The following is a 14,980-nucleotide window of genomic DNA, read 5'->3' as shown; positions in this document are numbered from 1 at the left end:
CAAGCAAACATTCCCCCGCACAAGTAGATTGAATAGGAGTTGGCCGGCTTCTTTTTTTCTAAGATAAATTCCGATTCGCTAGAGAGAGATCAATTGAAAGCTTGCTTGCTTGCAGGGTGGAGTAAATGGCCAACTCGTCAGGCTCATGACCTGAAGATTGCGGGTTCAAACCCTGCCCCCGCACTACATATATATGTATATATAATATATATATATATATATATGATAGGTAGAGGAGACTAAGTAAGAAGTGTTGTAACTAACTGGATTTTACATATACAATTAGAGAGAGAGAGAGATATTGTGGGAAAAAACCAACAATTTACTACTATAAATATGAAAAAATATGAATGAAGAAGAAGAAGAAGAAGAAGAAGAAGAGTATAAGAAGAGACTTTTACTTCCCCTGTATCTTTCTTTCTTTCATTCTTCTTCTTCTTCTTCGTCTTCTTCTTCTTCTTAGGTTCTCTCTGCAGACGGGGCGCGAGCGACGAAGGAGCTCAATCTCAAGCTGTCGACGACAGACAGAAGAAAGAAAAAAGAAAGAAAAAGGCGGAAGGAAGAAGGAACGAGCGAAGAGCTTTGAAAAAGAAGAAAGGAAACAGAGGAAGACGAAGACGAAGGGAAGAGTGAGGAAGAGAGAAAAGATATAAGAAGGCGAAGTGGTCTTCCCTGTTGCCTCCATATCCGTAGACATGGAGGAATACCAGCACATGGAGAACTTCAGCATGGACAATGATTACACTGGGGGCCAGTGGATTGGCGGCGAATTCTACTATTCTTCTCGCAAGAAGAAGAGGAACCAGACTCGTGAAGAAGCTCTCTATGGTGATTTCAATGAAGACAGCGACGACTCTGATGGAGACGAATCCTCAAGAAGGAAGCGTCGAGATGTCGTCAAGAAAGGTGACCTCACTAAACCTGTGAATTTCATCTCTACTGGAACTTTTATGCCTTCTGAGGAAGTACAGAAAACAGAAGAAGAGAAAGAGGATGAAGGTGAAGAAGATGACGAATCAGAAGACAAGATTTCGAAAGATCATGGACATGGTAGGCCTGGTTTAGGATCTGGAGGTTCTTCTTCAGGGTTAGGGTTAGGGTTCGGGGTAGGGTTAGGGTTTGCAGGTTCTTCTGCAGAAGATGTAGAGCAAGAAAGCCTCCTGTCATTCTCCGCTTTTGGTAAGAGAGTCCAAGAAGGCGCAGAGAAGAGAGAGAAGGAAAGAAAAGAAAAGAAAGAGAGAGAAAAGGACAAATCTAGTGTTTCCTTTCCAAAAAGCAGAGGGATCTCTTCTTCCTCGGGAGGGGCTGAGTTCGAAAAGCATACCAAAGGTATAGGTATGAAGCTTCTCGAGAAGATGGGATATAAAGGAGGAGGCCTTGGAAAGAATCAACAAGGCATAGCTGTCCCTATTGAAGCTAAGTTAAGACCCAAGAATATGGGTATGGGATTCAATGACTATAAAGAAGCGTCAAATTCCATAGCTGCTTCGTCTTCAGGAGCTCTTCTTCCTGGGATTGAGGAGATTGAAGAGAAGAAGGTGAAAGAAACTAAAGCTAAAGAAAAACTTTGGTTGAAGAAGTTTAAAGGGAAGAAGAAAAGCGTTAAAACAGCTGACGATTTGTTGCTTCAGAAGAGTGAACAAGAGATTGAACATGTCCAAACCATCTTAGACATGAGAGGACCACAGGTCAGGGTTCTTAAGAATCTTGAACATATAAATGCCGAGCAAACTGATATAGAAGATGATGTCCCGATGCCTGAGCTTCAACATAATATTAGATTGATTGTGGATTTAGTTGAGGCAGACATCCAAACGTGTGATAAGAAATTGAAGCATGAGAAAGAAACCACTGTTATTTTAGAGAAAGAGAGAGTTAAGCTCAAGCGCGAAGCCGATCGGCAAATAGAGCTCATAGAAACCTTAGAATATATCTCTAAAGAAATAGAGAATATAAGGGAGAAAGCTATGATTGGTACGGTGAGCTTGGATGAGATTGAAAAGACATTTACATCTTTACAAAAGGAGCATAGTGAGGAATACAAACTTCACAACCTTTCATGCCTAGCTTTGTCATTTGGGTTGCCTTTGATGGTTAAAATATTTCAAGGGTGGGAGCCATTGCTTCAACCTCTTCATGGCACAGATGCAATCCATCGATGGAAAGGCCTATTACAAGGGGAAGATGCTATAGATTTTTCGATCTTTCCTGACGTAAATAGCTATGGAAACTCTCTTGGAGACTCGCCTTATGCTCAGCTAGTAATGGAAGCTGTCTTTCCTGCCGTAAGGTATGTTGCCACAAACATATGGGAACCCCGGGATCCTGAACCTATGATAAAATTCTTGGAGATATGGGAGAGTTTGTTACCCAAACCAGTATTAAACACAATACTCGAGCATGTGATATTACCCAAGCTCACTATGGCAGTTGATCGCTGGGATCCTAGGCAGGAGACCGTAGCAATACATGAATGGCTTCATCCATGGCTTCCTTATTTAGGTCAACGGCTAGAGCCCCTCTATCATCCAATTCGATTCAAGTTAGGAGATGCATTAAGGGCATGGCATCCCAGTGATCGTTCAGCTTATTTGCTTTTATCTCCTTGGCAACCAGTATTTGATCCCGGAAGTTGGGAGCAATTATTGGTTAGATCGATACTTCCAAAGCTTATTGGTGCTTTGCAAGAGCTTGTGATTAACCCTCAATCGCAGCAACTACAACCATTCCATTGGGTGATGGAATGGGCAGCAGCCATACCTATCCATCACATGGTTGCAATGCTAGAAGCGGTATTTTTTCCGAAATGGCATCAAGTTCTTTACCACTGGCTTTGTTCTAGTCCTGATTTAGTGGAAGTCACCGACTGGTATTTGGGTTGGAAATCACAGTTTTCTGATGACCTACGTGCAAACGAAAGGATTCGAACCCAGCTGCAAATCGCTCTTGATATGATGGATAAAGCTGTTCAGGGTATGGCTGTAGTGCCACCAGGTGCAAGAGAGAATGTAAGCTATCTTCGAGTGACTGAGAAAAGGCAATTTGAAACCCAACAACAGCATCGACAACAAGCGGCTTATGCACAAAGGAATGCATCAGTTTATGGTAATCAGGGGCCTGTTTTATCTGAGAATGGAATGGGAGCTCCAGAGATGAGTTTGAAAGAGATTGTGGAGGGTGAGGCAGAGAAGAATGATGTAATGTTCCTCCCCAAGGTAGGGAGGATGCATGAGGGTCTTCAAGTGTACGGATTTGGTTCGGTTAGTATATGTATGGATAATGCACAACAAAGAATGTATGCTCAAACAGGAGAGAGATGGATCCCTGTTTCAATTGATCAAATCCTCGAAATGCATCGGGCATTGTCACAGCAGCCTAGCAGATGGAAGTAATAGTAGCTAGTTATGGCACATAACTGTGATGGATTTTGATTAAAATTTTGTACATTAGAGAGAGGAAAAATAACAAGGATGGTTTCCTTTGATGTCCAAGTCAAGGTGATTCTATGGAATCAAGCCCATCATATGATATCTTTCATCAAATTTGATGTTGGAAGCCATGTCTCAGATATCTCGGCTTTTTCTTAAATGTCTTTATTTTCCCCTCAAAATGCTTATCAACTTGTGTTCATTCCTCAATTAGGTTTGTTAACAAGATTTTTTTCTGCATTGGTTATGTTTTATGTGTAACATTTTGATGTTCATTTGGTGGAGGGGTATATTTATGAAACCAAGAGTAAAAGAGAAAGAACAAGTGTATCATCTCTGTGGGTTTGAGTGGTGAAAAGCATTAGAAATACCCAAGTAACACATTTTTTAATCTTGATGCAGTAATAGGCGTTTGAAGTAAAAGAAAGTTGTGTATTTCTTTTTTCATTTGAAGTATTGAGTATGGAATGGAGATTATTGTTTGCCATCTAAATGTCGGGATGAAATTAACAAAGCTAAGCAAAGTGTATGGATATCAATTGGTTTTTAGGTATATAAATTTCGAACTCTGTGTAGAGAAACAGAAATGGACATTCATAAATTGTCCTCAAGTATTTTACTTCTCTTACTACATTTAAAATTAATGTGTAGTGTTTTCCTGTGCTTGGAACAGGCTTAGTCATTCTTATACTTGATATCATAAGTATAAGTCCTTAACATTCAGATACTTTTGAACAAAATAGAAGGGCCACAGAGAAATCGAGGATGTTAGTATCATGACATCAAGATCATGGGAGCATAAGGTGAACTAGTAATTGCAACACATGATCATAGGATATACCATAACTTGTATCATTAACATATCAAAAGTCTTAATTTTTATTAATGTTTAGGGCGCTTTTTTAATGCGTGTCAATGGTCATAAAGCATTAAAAGAAGTGCTCTTTTCACCATGTCGAGGTCTTTGACAACATTACAAAGAGGTCAAGCAGAATAGAAACGAGGGAGGGTAGCCTATCATTTTTGCTACAATATGGATGGATAAATTAAGTATATCACTAGAAATTAATGACATTGTAGGAGTACCCAACTTCCATTTGTATGGAATTTAATGGGGGGGGGGGAGGGGTTCAGCTTGGATTGCTAAAAATAGATAACACTAAGATAGGCTACCCTCCACCCAAACACAGGACATCTATTTTACTGCAACATAATAAGCTTTACATTTTATGTGATTTAACATACTCTAAAGGTTACATTACCAAGCACCCCTCTCAAAGTGTCGGGTATTTAATTTCCTAAGCTTACACAAATTGATTGGCCCGCACTCTCTAACCACAATTTAACCTAGGAATCAAATTAACCAACCAAGATGACCTAAATCCCATTAACAAAATCAGAACTTCCTCCCAATGTGATGTATTTCTCATTAAAATCTCACATCGAACCTAAATTACAATTGGTGAACTCTAGGGATGATTACAATTCAGGATCATACCAAGCATAATTACCTATTTATTGGAAGACATAATCAATCTAAATGTTTCAATCCCAACTAATATTGACACAATCAATGATACTTCGTTGTCATCAAACTTGCCTTCCCAAGACATCCTCTTGTAAATCACTTTGGTAAAGATTCTACTGAGCTAAATGTTCAGGAAATTTTCTGTTAGCAAACTTTGTTAGTGAGTGGCAACTTCCCTTCTCATGCTAATAATAGAAAATTACAAGAAAACCCTCAAATATTTAGGGGAATTTAATTAAAGCTTCGGCACATTTCCATGAAATCTCGTGCTCTTCATAAACATTTCCACAGAAGTTCAGCTTCAACCCGCAATTTAATTAACAGGGGGACCTTTTTCCATAACTCTGTTGAAGAATTCATTAAATTTAATTCAATGATGTAGTTACCATAACTTTCTCCTATGGACAAGACATTTTTCCAGCAGGATAAAATCATATTTGTGAAAGCGATAGCCTCTGCATTAAGTAACCTCAACGCGGACCTTCAATTACAAATGATTAGATCTCAATTGCAATGGTCTTCTTGGCACCTTTCAAGAAGCCATATTGCCAAGAAATCGCTACATGGGTGGATTTCCTATATCTTCTTGCAGAGATATATTTAAGTCATCTCCACCATGGGTCCTTTGCCTTATAAACACATGCACCATCATCCCAACTTATCTCATTCGCTTTCAATCCTATTGCACAGTCCGGCTCCCAGCCATGCACTGCAGCCCATTTGTCTAAAGCATTTTCATCAACGTCAACCTCAATACCATCATCATCATCAACCAAAGTTGTTGCGAATGGATAGTCATCGGGTGAGTTTATAAGGCTTAATGCTGCCGGCATATACATGGAATCACCAACAATTGGTGCTTTTAAGGCTGCAAACTGTGCCCGTATCTAAACCAAAAGCAAGAATCGCCCGAATAAGAAACCATTGATTCATCAATAACAGATTTGAAATAAGTTCGCATACAAAAAGAGATTCAACTGCAGGCTAGACATGACTTGAAAATAACTTGAAGAGACCTGATGTGTACGACCGGTAATGAGCTTCACTTTACATTCATATGCAGACTTCTTTCTTTCCCATCCTGCGTTTTGTATACGATAACTTGCTTCTACCTCTGGTGATGGCCATGAGATCTCCTCACACTCCAAAACCTCCAACTGGCATTTAGCCCAACCAGGCAAAGGTACTGCAGGAATAACAAAGGACCAAATTTTTCAACCTATATCTGAGCAATGGAAAAACACCAAAATAACCTTAAACTTCTAAAGGTTTGGCCGAATATCCCATGGTTTTCAAAAAATTACCACAAATACCCTTGAACTTTGGTGTTTGTTTACTTTTAGCAATCACAATATTTCAGTCTGTTAGCTTCAAAAACTAGAGCGAACAAGAAATTCCTGATGAAACAAGTCCTTTCAACATATGTAAATTTGTATATTACCTGGGGATAAAATTCGTGGTGGGCGATCTCCAGGACGCATATAATGCGTGATTACCCCGAGTGGCACCGGTGCAGCTGCAATCGCAAGATAGTTCTTCTGTACCTCTCTATTCTGACAATGGTAGCAAAATAATCATAATTTCTTGTGTCTAGAATGTTCTCATTATTAACAAGTATCCAGGTACAAGGTGTATATCTCACCCTCAACCGCTGATGGAACTGTGATGAAAATTCCTTAGTTTTTGCAAGAACTACACTAGAAGATTGTGATACACATAGTAAATTGAGCAATTGATTTTATATAAACACTAAAAAATACACTGCAAAAGAATTGGTGAGAAATGTAGAAATCTATACCAGCCCTCTGTGCAATTGTCAATCTGATGAGTAAGTCGTAAGGGATCCTTTAAGCACAAAGCACGAGTTGTGAATACAGCACAACACTCAATTATGTTATCAAGTGCACTTCCTACCTACAATCTTTGCCAAAAGAATGAGTCACTTCAACAGCTTCTTTTGTTTGATTCTTTTCTAGATACCATCATTGTTGACATTGCACATACCGGTATACCCGCAGGCTTGTCTAAAACCACATAGGTTTCTGTCTGAGCAATCACTCTAGACTTCCAATCCACGTCATAGCACCTTAAAATGATTTTTCAAAGGATCTCAAAAATGAGTTCAAGAAATTCCAGACAGTATATGAGAAGAGCACAAAAATCCATACCTAGGAAACCTTTTAATATGTACATGAACTCTCAAGTATGAACCCGCCTCTACTCCTTCATAAATATTTGAAATCCGAAATGTCTTCTGAGCTTCTGCAATAGTTTTCCCTTTCAAAGAAGGGCGCTTCTTATTTTGAGAGAGAGCAGCTGCTTTCTTGTAAAGCTCCCATTGTAATGGGGTGATAGAACCTTTTGGTGGAGGAGGGCATACAAGAGCATAGTATATAGCTCCAAAATGGATCAACTCTTCAACATACCTAATCATACAAAGTAGTCAATCATATTTTATTATTTGATAACAATAAATTATATAGTAAGAATAGAATATCATTTTCTTCAACTAAAAAAAAATATAGACAAGATATAATCTTTAAAGGGTAATAAAAAAAACTATATTCGAAGTTGAAACTACCATATTAGAACTTTGGTCTTCATTTCTCCTTTATAAAATCCCTCTTGCTAAGCCCTCTCTAACTAAAATATTTTAATTCCCATGTATATGTTACAAAAAATAGGGGTCTCATCCCTAAACCCCATACATCCTATGGAGAGAGATCCCATTGTATCCCTTGTTAAGGTCTCCATGCATGAATGCATCCAAGGAACTACAAGACTAGTATAGTTGAGCAATGCATGTGCATGTGATAAGCTACAGTTTATTTGTAGAATGAATTCAGCACAAGAGCTGAAAGACAAGTAGTGTAGGGGGCATACTTTTTCAACACTTCAAAGGACCTGCCGTATTGCTTCACTTCCAATGCCTCTTCAACGACATCACATTGGCATGGGTACAACAGGGATAAGTTCAGAGGTATGAGACAGACTTATTAGCCATGAATGGGCACAAATAACATAGAACACTATAGAAGTCATTTTTGGTGCTCTTTTGAGCTAAATTTTTATGTGCTAATTTTTTCATTAATTTTTGAGGATTTATTTAGTAAAATCCTGACAAAGTACCGATGTATTTGTCAAGAAGCTAGAACCCTTGGATTACAAAATGGTTGCCCAAAACATGATCCTCAAGGCTCACAACCTCGTCAAAATTCTTGACTCCAAAATTTCAATGGGCTGTCAAAAATTTAGACTTGTCAATATTCCATTTAGAACTCATCTAGACAAGTTCTCACTTTAACAATTCTTCGAAAGTAAATTCACTTAGGCAAGTTCTCACTTCAAGATTTGTTAAAATTGAACTCACTTTGATGATTTGTTGAGAGTGAACTTGCTTAGAAGTGCTGAACATAGACAAGTCACTTCAACTAGCTCAAAAAATATTGAAAATAAAGAAAATATTCTCTTATATCTAATGATTTTACTTTATTTATTTTATTCTTCATTGAAAATAAAAAGGGATGGTACATTTAACAAAAAATTAACAAAGTTTAGACACATACGTAACCATTTTTATTAAACAACGCTTAGCCACATTCGTAAGCCCCTACCCCTCCCTAACCATTGTGGCCAAAAGGTAAATACATGGTTTAGGGATCTTCTATAGGGACCCATATATCTCTTCCAACCAATTTTACCTTCTCATATAGGACATATCTAAACCCTTACCCTTCATTTTTTGGCAATTTTCTTTCATAATATCCAATGTTTACAAATACAAGTGGCTAGAACTCAAATCCACTAGCGAAACTATGTATGAGCACCCACCAAACCTAATCACTTGTGCACTGAACTCGCTTTGTTCATTTAGTCGCCTTGATGAATCAAAATCCTTTTGTGTGGTTGGTCAAACATAGAACTGTTCAACCCAAGATTCTATCCCTTGTGACATTTCATCTCACTAAATCTCAAATATTGTGATTAAATAGTGCAAATTATGAGGGTATAATCATACCACATATTTTATTATGTGGTCAGGTTGATATGATATGTATATTTCCCATATTAGCAAAAAAAATTCATACTATGAAGAAAAAATACCAAAACAAGAAGAAAAGGAAAGGGTTTCCCAAACTTTATACCAAAAAAGCATACAATTACAAATGTTTTCTTTATATTTATTTAGTAAGTATTTCTTGGGCTCATCAAAGTGACTCATCTAAGTTCAGGACTTGCCTAAGTGATTTACTCTCAATGAATTGCTGAAGCTAGGACTCACTAAAGTGAGCCCACTTTCAACAAATCGTCGAATTGAGAACTTGTTGAAATGATGGCTCGCCTAAATGAGTTCTCGTCAAATTTTTGACAGCTCCCAGAATGACAACTTGTCAAAAGTTTGACAGCCTGTAGAAATTTTTAGCATCAAGAATTTTAACAAGGTTGATGACCTTGACAAGAGAGTACATAAGTACTTAGTAATTAAAGGGTCCTGCCCTGTTGACAAGTTCATAAGCACTTTGTCAAGATATCTTTTTTGGGATTTTCTAACAAAATTCCAGTAGATTGTCACGGAATGCACGGAGTTAATGAATAACTTAACACATACAAATTTTAAAAAACAAAATTAATCACTTAAAAGCTACAAAGTAAAAATTCTCACAATAAGGGAACAATAAAGAAAAGAACGATGTACTAAACAAATAAATAAATATGAGTAAATGGGTCTCTCTCCTACTACCATTCTAATACACCTAGGGAGCTTATGAAAAGCTCGAAACCACACTTGTTGAAACCCTCCAAGTCCCTAGCAGCAATGCAAAATGCTAAGCTCTATCTCTATTTTTTCTACTCAACCTATAATGGGAGTTTACCTCGTCAGTTTATTATTACAAGGATCATGTGGGGTAACCCCCTGCTGTTGGCGGAAAGGCCAAGAGAGGGTATTAATCACTTTTGAGTGCATTAACAGAGTGGATAAGCTCATCATGTTAACTGTGTCTAATCTCAATCTTACATTCAATATAAAGAAATGAAGCATATGTTTATCGGAAATACTTAAACTACATTACCCATTCACTTGATTAACTAGTGAAAATATGTAAGAAAATTAAAGATGCCAACAACTGCCATTACCTAAGAATATAAAGCAACCACACTCATGTTCAAAAGGGCCAAGCTCAAACACTTCAGATAGAAATTTAATGTTTGATGTTCAAGAACTTTATTAATGGATGTCTCAATCAAGGCTTTGTGTGTGTGTGTGAGAGAGAGAGAGAGAGAAAGATTTTGAACATCCACAGGAGACCGATTGTGATCTATGAGATGGGGCCTACCTCTTGACCACAATCAAACTTGGGTTCTCTCACTTTATGACTTTTGATGCTATAGTGTAAACCACCAACTAACAGGTACACACATACACACACAAACTAAGGCTCTAGCTCAAATGATGAAAACGAAGAACAAGCTCAAAGAGTACTAAAACTCGCTTTTATAGTCTTTTACATTATTTGGGCCCTTTCACACTACAGTGGCCTCTTAATAGACATTATATTTCTTCCTTCCTTCTTTCCTTCCTTTTTGTCTCTTGGCTCCTTTTTGTTCTCTCCGAGTTTGTCCCTTCAGTACTAATGCCAATGTGATTCCATAGAAAGGCATGGGAAATGAAATAAACAACATGTATTTAACAAGAATGAGCAGCTTGAGAGGGCATTGTTTCCATAATTTGAATCACATATTTTCTCTCCAAGTTATTTGACTCCAAGTAAGCATAACATCATGCATTTATGCCTAGACATCAATATTTTCTCTCCAAGTGATTTGGATACATGTGTCCAACTGCTAGTGAGGAAAAAAAGAATGTTTTTTTCTCTAATATCTTTGAAACTAATCTTTCATTTTAAATTCTACGGCATCAAAAAACCTTATAAAGAAATGCAAAGTCTAATAGAAACCTTCAGTATCTTTTTTCACTTCATAGAATTCAAGATATTTATCATATCAAAGACTAGTAGTTGTACTTACTGTGTAGGAAGATCAAGAGACTTGGACACTATTTCAACAATATTCCCATCTTCTAAACAAACTAAATGCTCTGTTCGTGGTGTTGTGCTGTCCTCAGGACAAGGAAAAAGACTGGTGTAGCTATCACGCCTGCAGTACAAAACATAATTAGACCAAGCATAACAACAAAAACTTCCACCTTAGAAAAGAGACAATCTATAGAAGGGATGACAATAGTTTCCAAATACTCAATAGAAATATGAAGTTGCTAATTTGGTAAGACATAAACAATCATTTGCAAATCACAACAATGATACAAGTTTTACGGGAAATTTTAAGCAATACTCATATTGGCAATTTCCCTTGCACTAGAAGTGTTGTTTTCCAGCATTACTTTAGCTATTTCTAGATTTAAAAATGAAACAAAAAAAGTTTGTGTTCTGATTTTGTTGCTGAGATCTAGAAATTCGGATTTACAACTGTCATTGTTTCTTACCATAAACTATAGTAGGAAGATAGCTCAGTACCTATGCCTCTCCCTATACGTATCAGCAGATGGATTTATTAGACAACCCTCTTACACCGCGATCACACTCTTTGTAATGTGTTAGATCAATCAAGATCCCTTTGCATTGGATGGATCCTAACAACAGAGACATCCTACAGGTCGATGAAAGTTTTTCTTGAGTTATACTTAATATATGAAAACTTTTAGTTAGAGATTATTACCGCTACACGAGATTTCAGAGAAACACGCTCTCATTTCTGTGTTGACAAATGCTCCACATGAGAAGTAGTGATACCACAATTTGCATGCATACGATGATGTGGACACTATCCATTCACATTAAATACTAAGTCTATATCACTTATTTGTGCTTGTTTCCCCAACAATCAATTCACAAACCACTTGAAGTACAGAGTTTCCATGAAAAATTATTTAGGGTTAGAAATTGTTTCACAAGTTTATCTTCTTAAAATTTAATGTAATATTGCCATCCAATAATATAAAAAGGATACTCCAAAATATTTCTAATTTCAAATTATTTATCGTCAATAGCTCTGACTTGACCTCCTAGAAACCTCTTCCAGAGAAAAAGTGATACAATTATTTGCAGTCTTCACAGAAATATTCAGAATTTCCTGAATTTCATCTGTTGAATCTAATCTAGTATATCTGAAAACATTCATAATTGCTGAATTCATCTTCATGAATCTGTGTATCAGCTCCAGGATATTCTCAGTATTTCCAGCTTAGAGCTTCTTGAATCTAATCCAATGTAAAAATAAATAAATTGAAGCTCTCAATGCTAAAAAAAATCCAACGAGCTCAGTGACACAAATTTCTGAAAATTCCTGTGATGATTGAAAGTATTTATTGATAAACCTACTAAAACTGAGCATTTCGATACTCTTCCTACAGAAAAGGCCGATACAAGTTTTGAAATTCTTCTCCAAATATTCACTTGTTTTTTCTAATCGAAATATTTCTATTAAGTGGTGAAAGTTTGATGTTTCACTTCCATCTTCTTGAGTCTGATCTAGCATTATCCTCTAATAAAATCCAGATATTTTTCTCGAGTTTCTAACATTCATCGTGACAAAAATTAGAAAATAAACATTGTTGAAAGCTTGATCTGAGCTGACCTATTAGAGACCTTCTCTTCAGGAGAGAGAACGATACACGTGTTGGCATTCTTTTCTAAAAGCTGAGCACGAGCTTGTTGCCGAAGAAGGCCTCTTCTTCTTATCTGGAAAGGAGACCAAGAAATACAAGGTCTGATATTTACTCCTTCTCCTCCTCCGCCTCCTCCTCTCACATGTTTGCGATGAGAAAGTGGAAGAGCGCTAGGAATAATAGTAGAAAATCTTAATGCAGCTTCTATGGCTCCTGATACATATGTGTATGTAGATATGAATGCAAATCTGTTAGAAAGCTTCACAATTCCAAAGCAAGGGAAGGAGAGATTCCAAGTTTCGCAGAGAAAGGGAGAAGTAAAGAAACAAAGAAAGAGATAAAGATTCCAAGGAAGGAAGGAAGGAAGCTTACCTGAAGTTCGCCACAGCCTCAATGTTTGCATTGTCTTTCACAGACTCTTGAGAGAGAGAGAGAGAGAGAGAGAGAGAGAGAGAGAGAGAGAGAAGGATTTGTAATGGCTTGGGCAAGAGGATGTCCCTCTCAGAAGATGTGTGGATGCACCACAGTAGGCAGCAGAAGGCTAAGAAGAAGAAGAAGAAGTTGAAGAAGGGGGGGTTGGGGGGGCTCAAGCCGAACCGAACCGAACCGATTTTGGCCCAACCCGTTAAGGCTTAATCGGCTTGGCTTCACCGGTTTGTTCAACCCGGTTTAGGAACCGGTTCGGTTCAAGTTTTGAAACTCCCAACCCGGTTAAGGCTTAGCCGGTTTGATTTGGACAAGGCCATTCCAGTTAAGCTGAAACTAAAACCGTTGCCGATTCCTAGGGGGACATGAGAACAAAAGGCATGAGAAGAGTAAAGGAATGGATGGATGTGATATAACAAAACAATCCTTCCTTTTCTTTTCTGTTTTTGAGGCATCCCATCCGATCCCTTCATTCACACATGAATGTCTCCCTTCCAGAACTCAATGAGTTTTCTTGGGAAGGGGGGGGGGGGGAATGTCATCTATCATACGAAATCCTCGACCAGATGATCGTTTGTTCGAATTTGGTTGTTCTTGTGATCAATGAGTTGGAATACCCCCCCCCCCTTCCCTCCCCTTCATCGTTCTTCCTTTTGGGATGGGGGGAGGATCTCATTTGTCGTGTATGAAACCCTCAACCAATTGATGATCATTTATTTGAATTTGGTTGTTTTTTGCGATTGACAAATTGGAAAAATTCCAAAGCATACTCCTCAATCTTTTTTCGATTTCCCCCCAGATGCCCTCGAATAACACCCCCCTCCAAAAAAAGAAGAAGAAAAACAAAAACAAGGGAAGAATAATAAAGGGAATGAAATTATTCGCGCTCACATAGGTTTTCAATGAGAAGAAGTTTGGTTTCAGGAGTAGAAACATGTATAATGTGTGTGGCTCGACATGAAGAAGCTTTATATGTATGTGTTATTGAACACATTCCAAGCAAACTTCAAAATGTTGTCCCATAATGAAGCATTAGTGTTACAAAAATGTCAAATATGTGTTTCTTGAAAAGCCATTTCTCCATTGTCAACATTAGGAATCGGCAACGGTTCGGTTTAGGCTTAACTTATTTAGACTTATCCAAGCACAACCAATTAAGCCTAAATCATTTTGGAGTTCGCAAACTTGAACCAAACTAAACGAAACCCATCCCTAAACCAGTTGGAATTGGTTTGTGAATTGGTTTGGGACGAAAAAGCTTTAGAGGTGTGAAGAAACCCACTACCACTTCCTCATCTTCTCCTCCTCCTCATAACTCCCACCCCCTCAACCTTACCACCAATGAGTCCAAATTTAACTCCAAGTACCACGTCCATGACTCTCTCTTCGTAGACTACTACAATTGGTTGACCGACATCCACGAATCCCTTGCCTCCTACCACCCGAACCACGAGCCCCGAGGCTATGGCAACCTCTCACTCTTGGTGATCCAATCCTTCTCCAAATTTGACATGCCCCCCCACCCCTATCGTCCTCGTCATCTTCCTTTGTAGATTGCTATCACCCAACCCTCGAGCACCTCCAATAGAGTGAGCTCACGACGAGAGAGTCGATGTAACCCTTTCCCGGACCTCAATATGTCTATTCTTGATTGTTATTGCCCATCCCTCAAACACCTTCAGGTCGAGCTCGCCACATTCTAGGTCCTAAGTTCAACTTAGAGAGAATTGGAACTAAGTTTTTACCTATATGTACAGAAAGAATGTATATAACAGCAAGAAGGAAGGTCCTCATTGTCATCCCACTATGTAGGCTCCCTCTCCCTCCCTCCCTCCCTCTCTCGCATTTGTGTGGAGACTCGTCACTCAACAGTCGTTTCCTATGGCTTCATGTCAGTCTCTCTCTCAAGTTCTA

The 14,980-nt window shown here is 38.1% G+C and overlaps 2 protein-coding genes across 2 annotated transcripts; one reads left to right on the top strand and one right to left on the bottom strand.

Annotated features, from left to right (window-relative positions):
- Positions 1-487: 487 nt before the first annotated feature.
- Positions 488-3,638, top strand: STIPL1 (GC-rich sequence DNA-binding factor-like protein with Tuftelin interacting domain-containing protein). The gene has a single exon (XM_087325813.1). The coding sequence runs from the start codon at positions 696-698 to the stop codon at positions 3,390-3,392; it is 2,697 nt and encodes an 898-aa protein (XP_087181939.1). The 5' UTR covers positions 488-695; the 3' UTR covers positions 3,393-3,638.
- Positions 3,639-5,250: 1,612 nt separating this feature from the next.
- On the bottom strand, positions 5,251-13,193 carry LOC147859159 (Pseudouridine synthase family protein). The gene is made up of 10 exons (XM_087326256.1): positions 13,013-13,193; positions 12,610-12,853; positions 10,984-11,112; positions 7,125-7,382; positions 6,961-7,042; positions 6,755-6,870; positions 6,599-6,653; positions 6,398-6,509; positions 5,973-6,142; positions 5,251-5,843 (listed from the first exon to the last, which is right to left on the bottom strand). The coding sequence occupies exons 1-10, from the start codon at positions 13,041-13,043 to the stop codon at positions 5,562-5,564; spliced, it is 1,479 nt and encodes a 492-aa protein (XP_087182382.1). The 5' UTR covers positions 13,044-13,193; the 3' UTR covers positions 5,251-5,561.
- Between the last annotated feature and the right edge of the window lie 1,787 nt (positions 13,194-14,980).

Source organism: Azolla caroliniana, unplaced genomic scaffold (assembly GCF_043228905.1).
Source record: "Azolla caroliniana isolate FFs.n. ecotype wild unplaced genomic scaffold, voAzoCaro1.0.p SCAF_10, whole genome shotgun sequence".
NCBI lineage: Eukaryota > Viridiplantae > Streptophyta > Polypodiopsida > Salviniales > Salviniaceae > Azolla > Azolla caroliniana.
The sequence above is the reverse complement of the archived record's forward strand: the minus strand, read 5'-3'. Positions and strand labels throughout refer to the sequence as shown.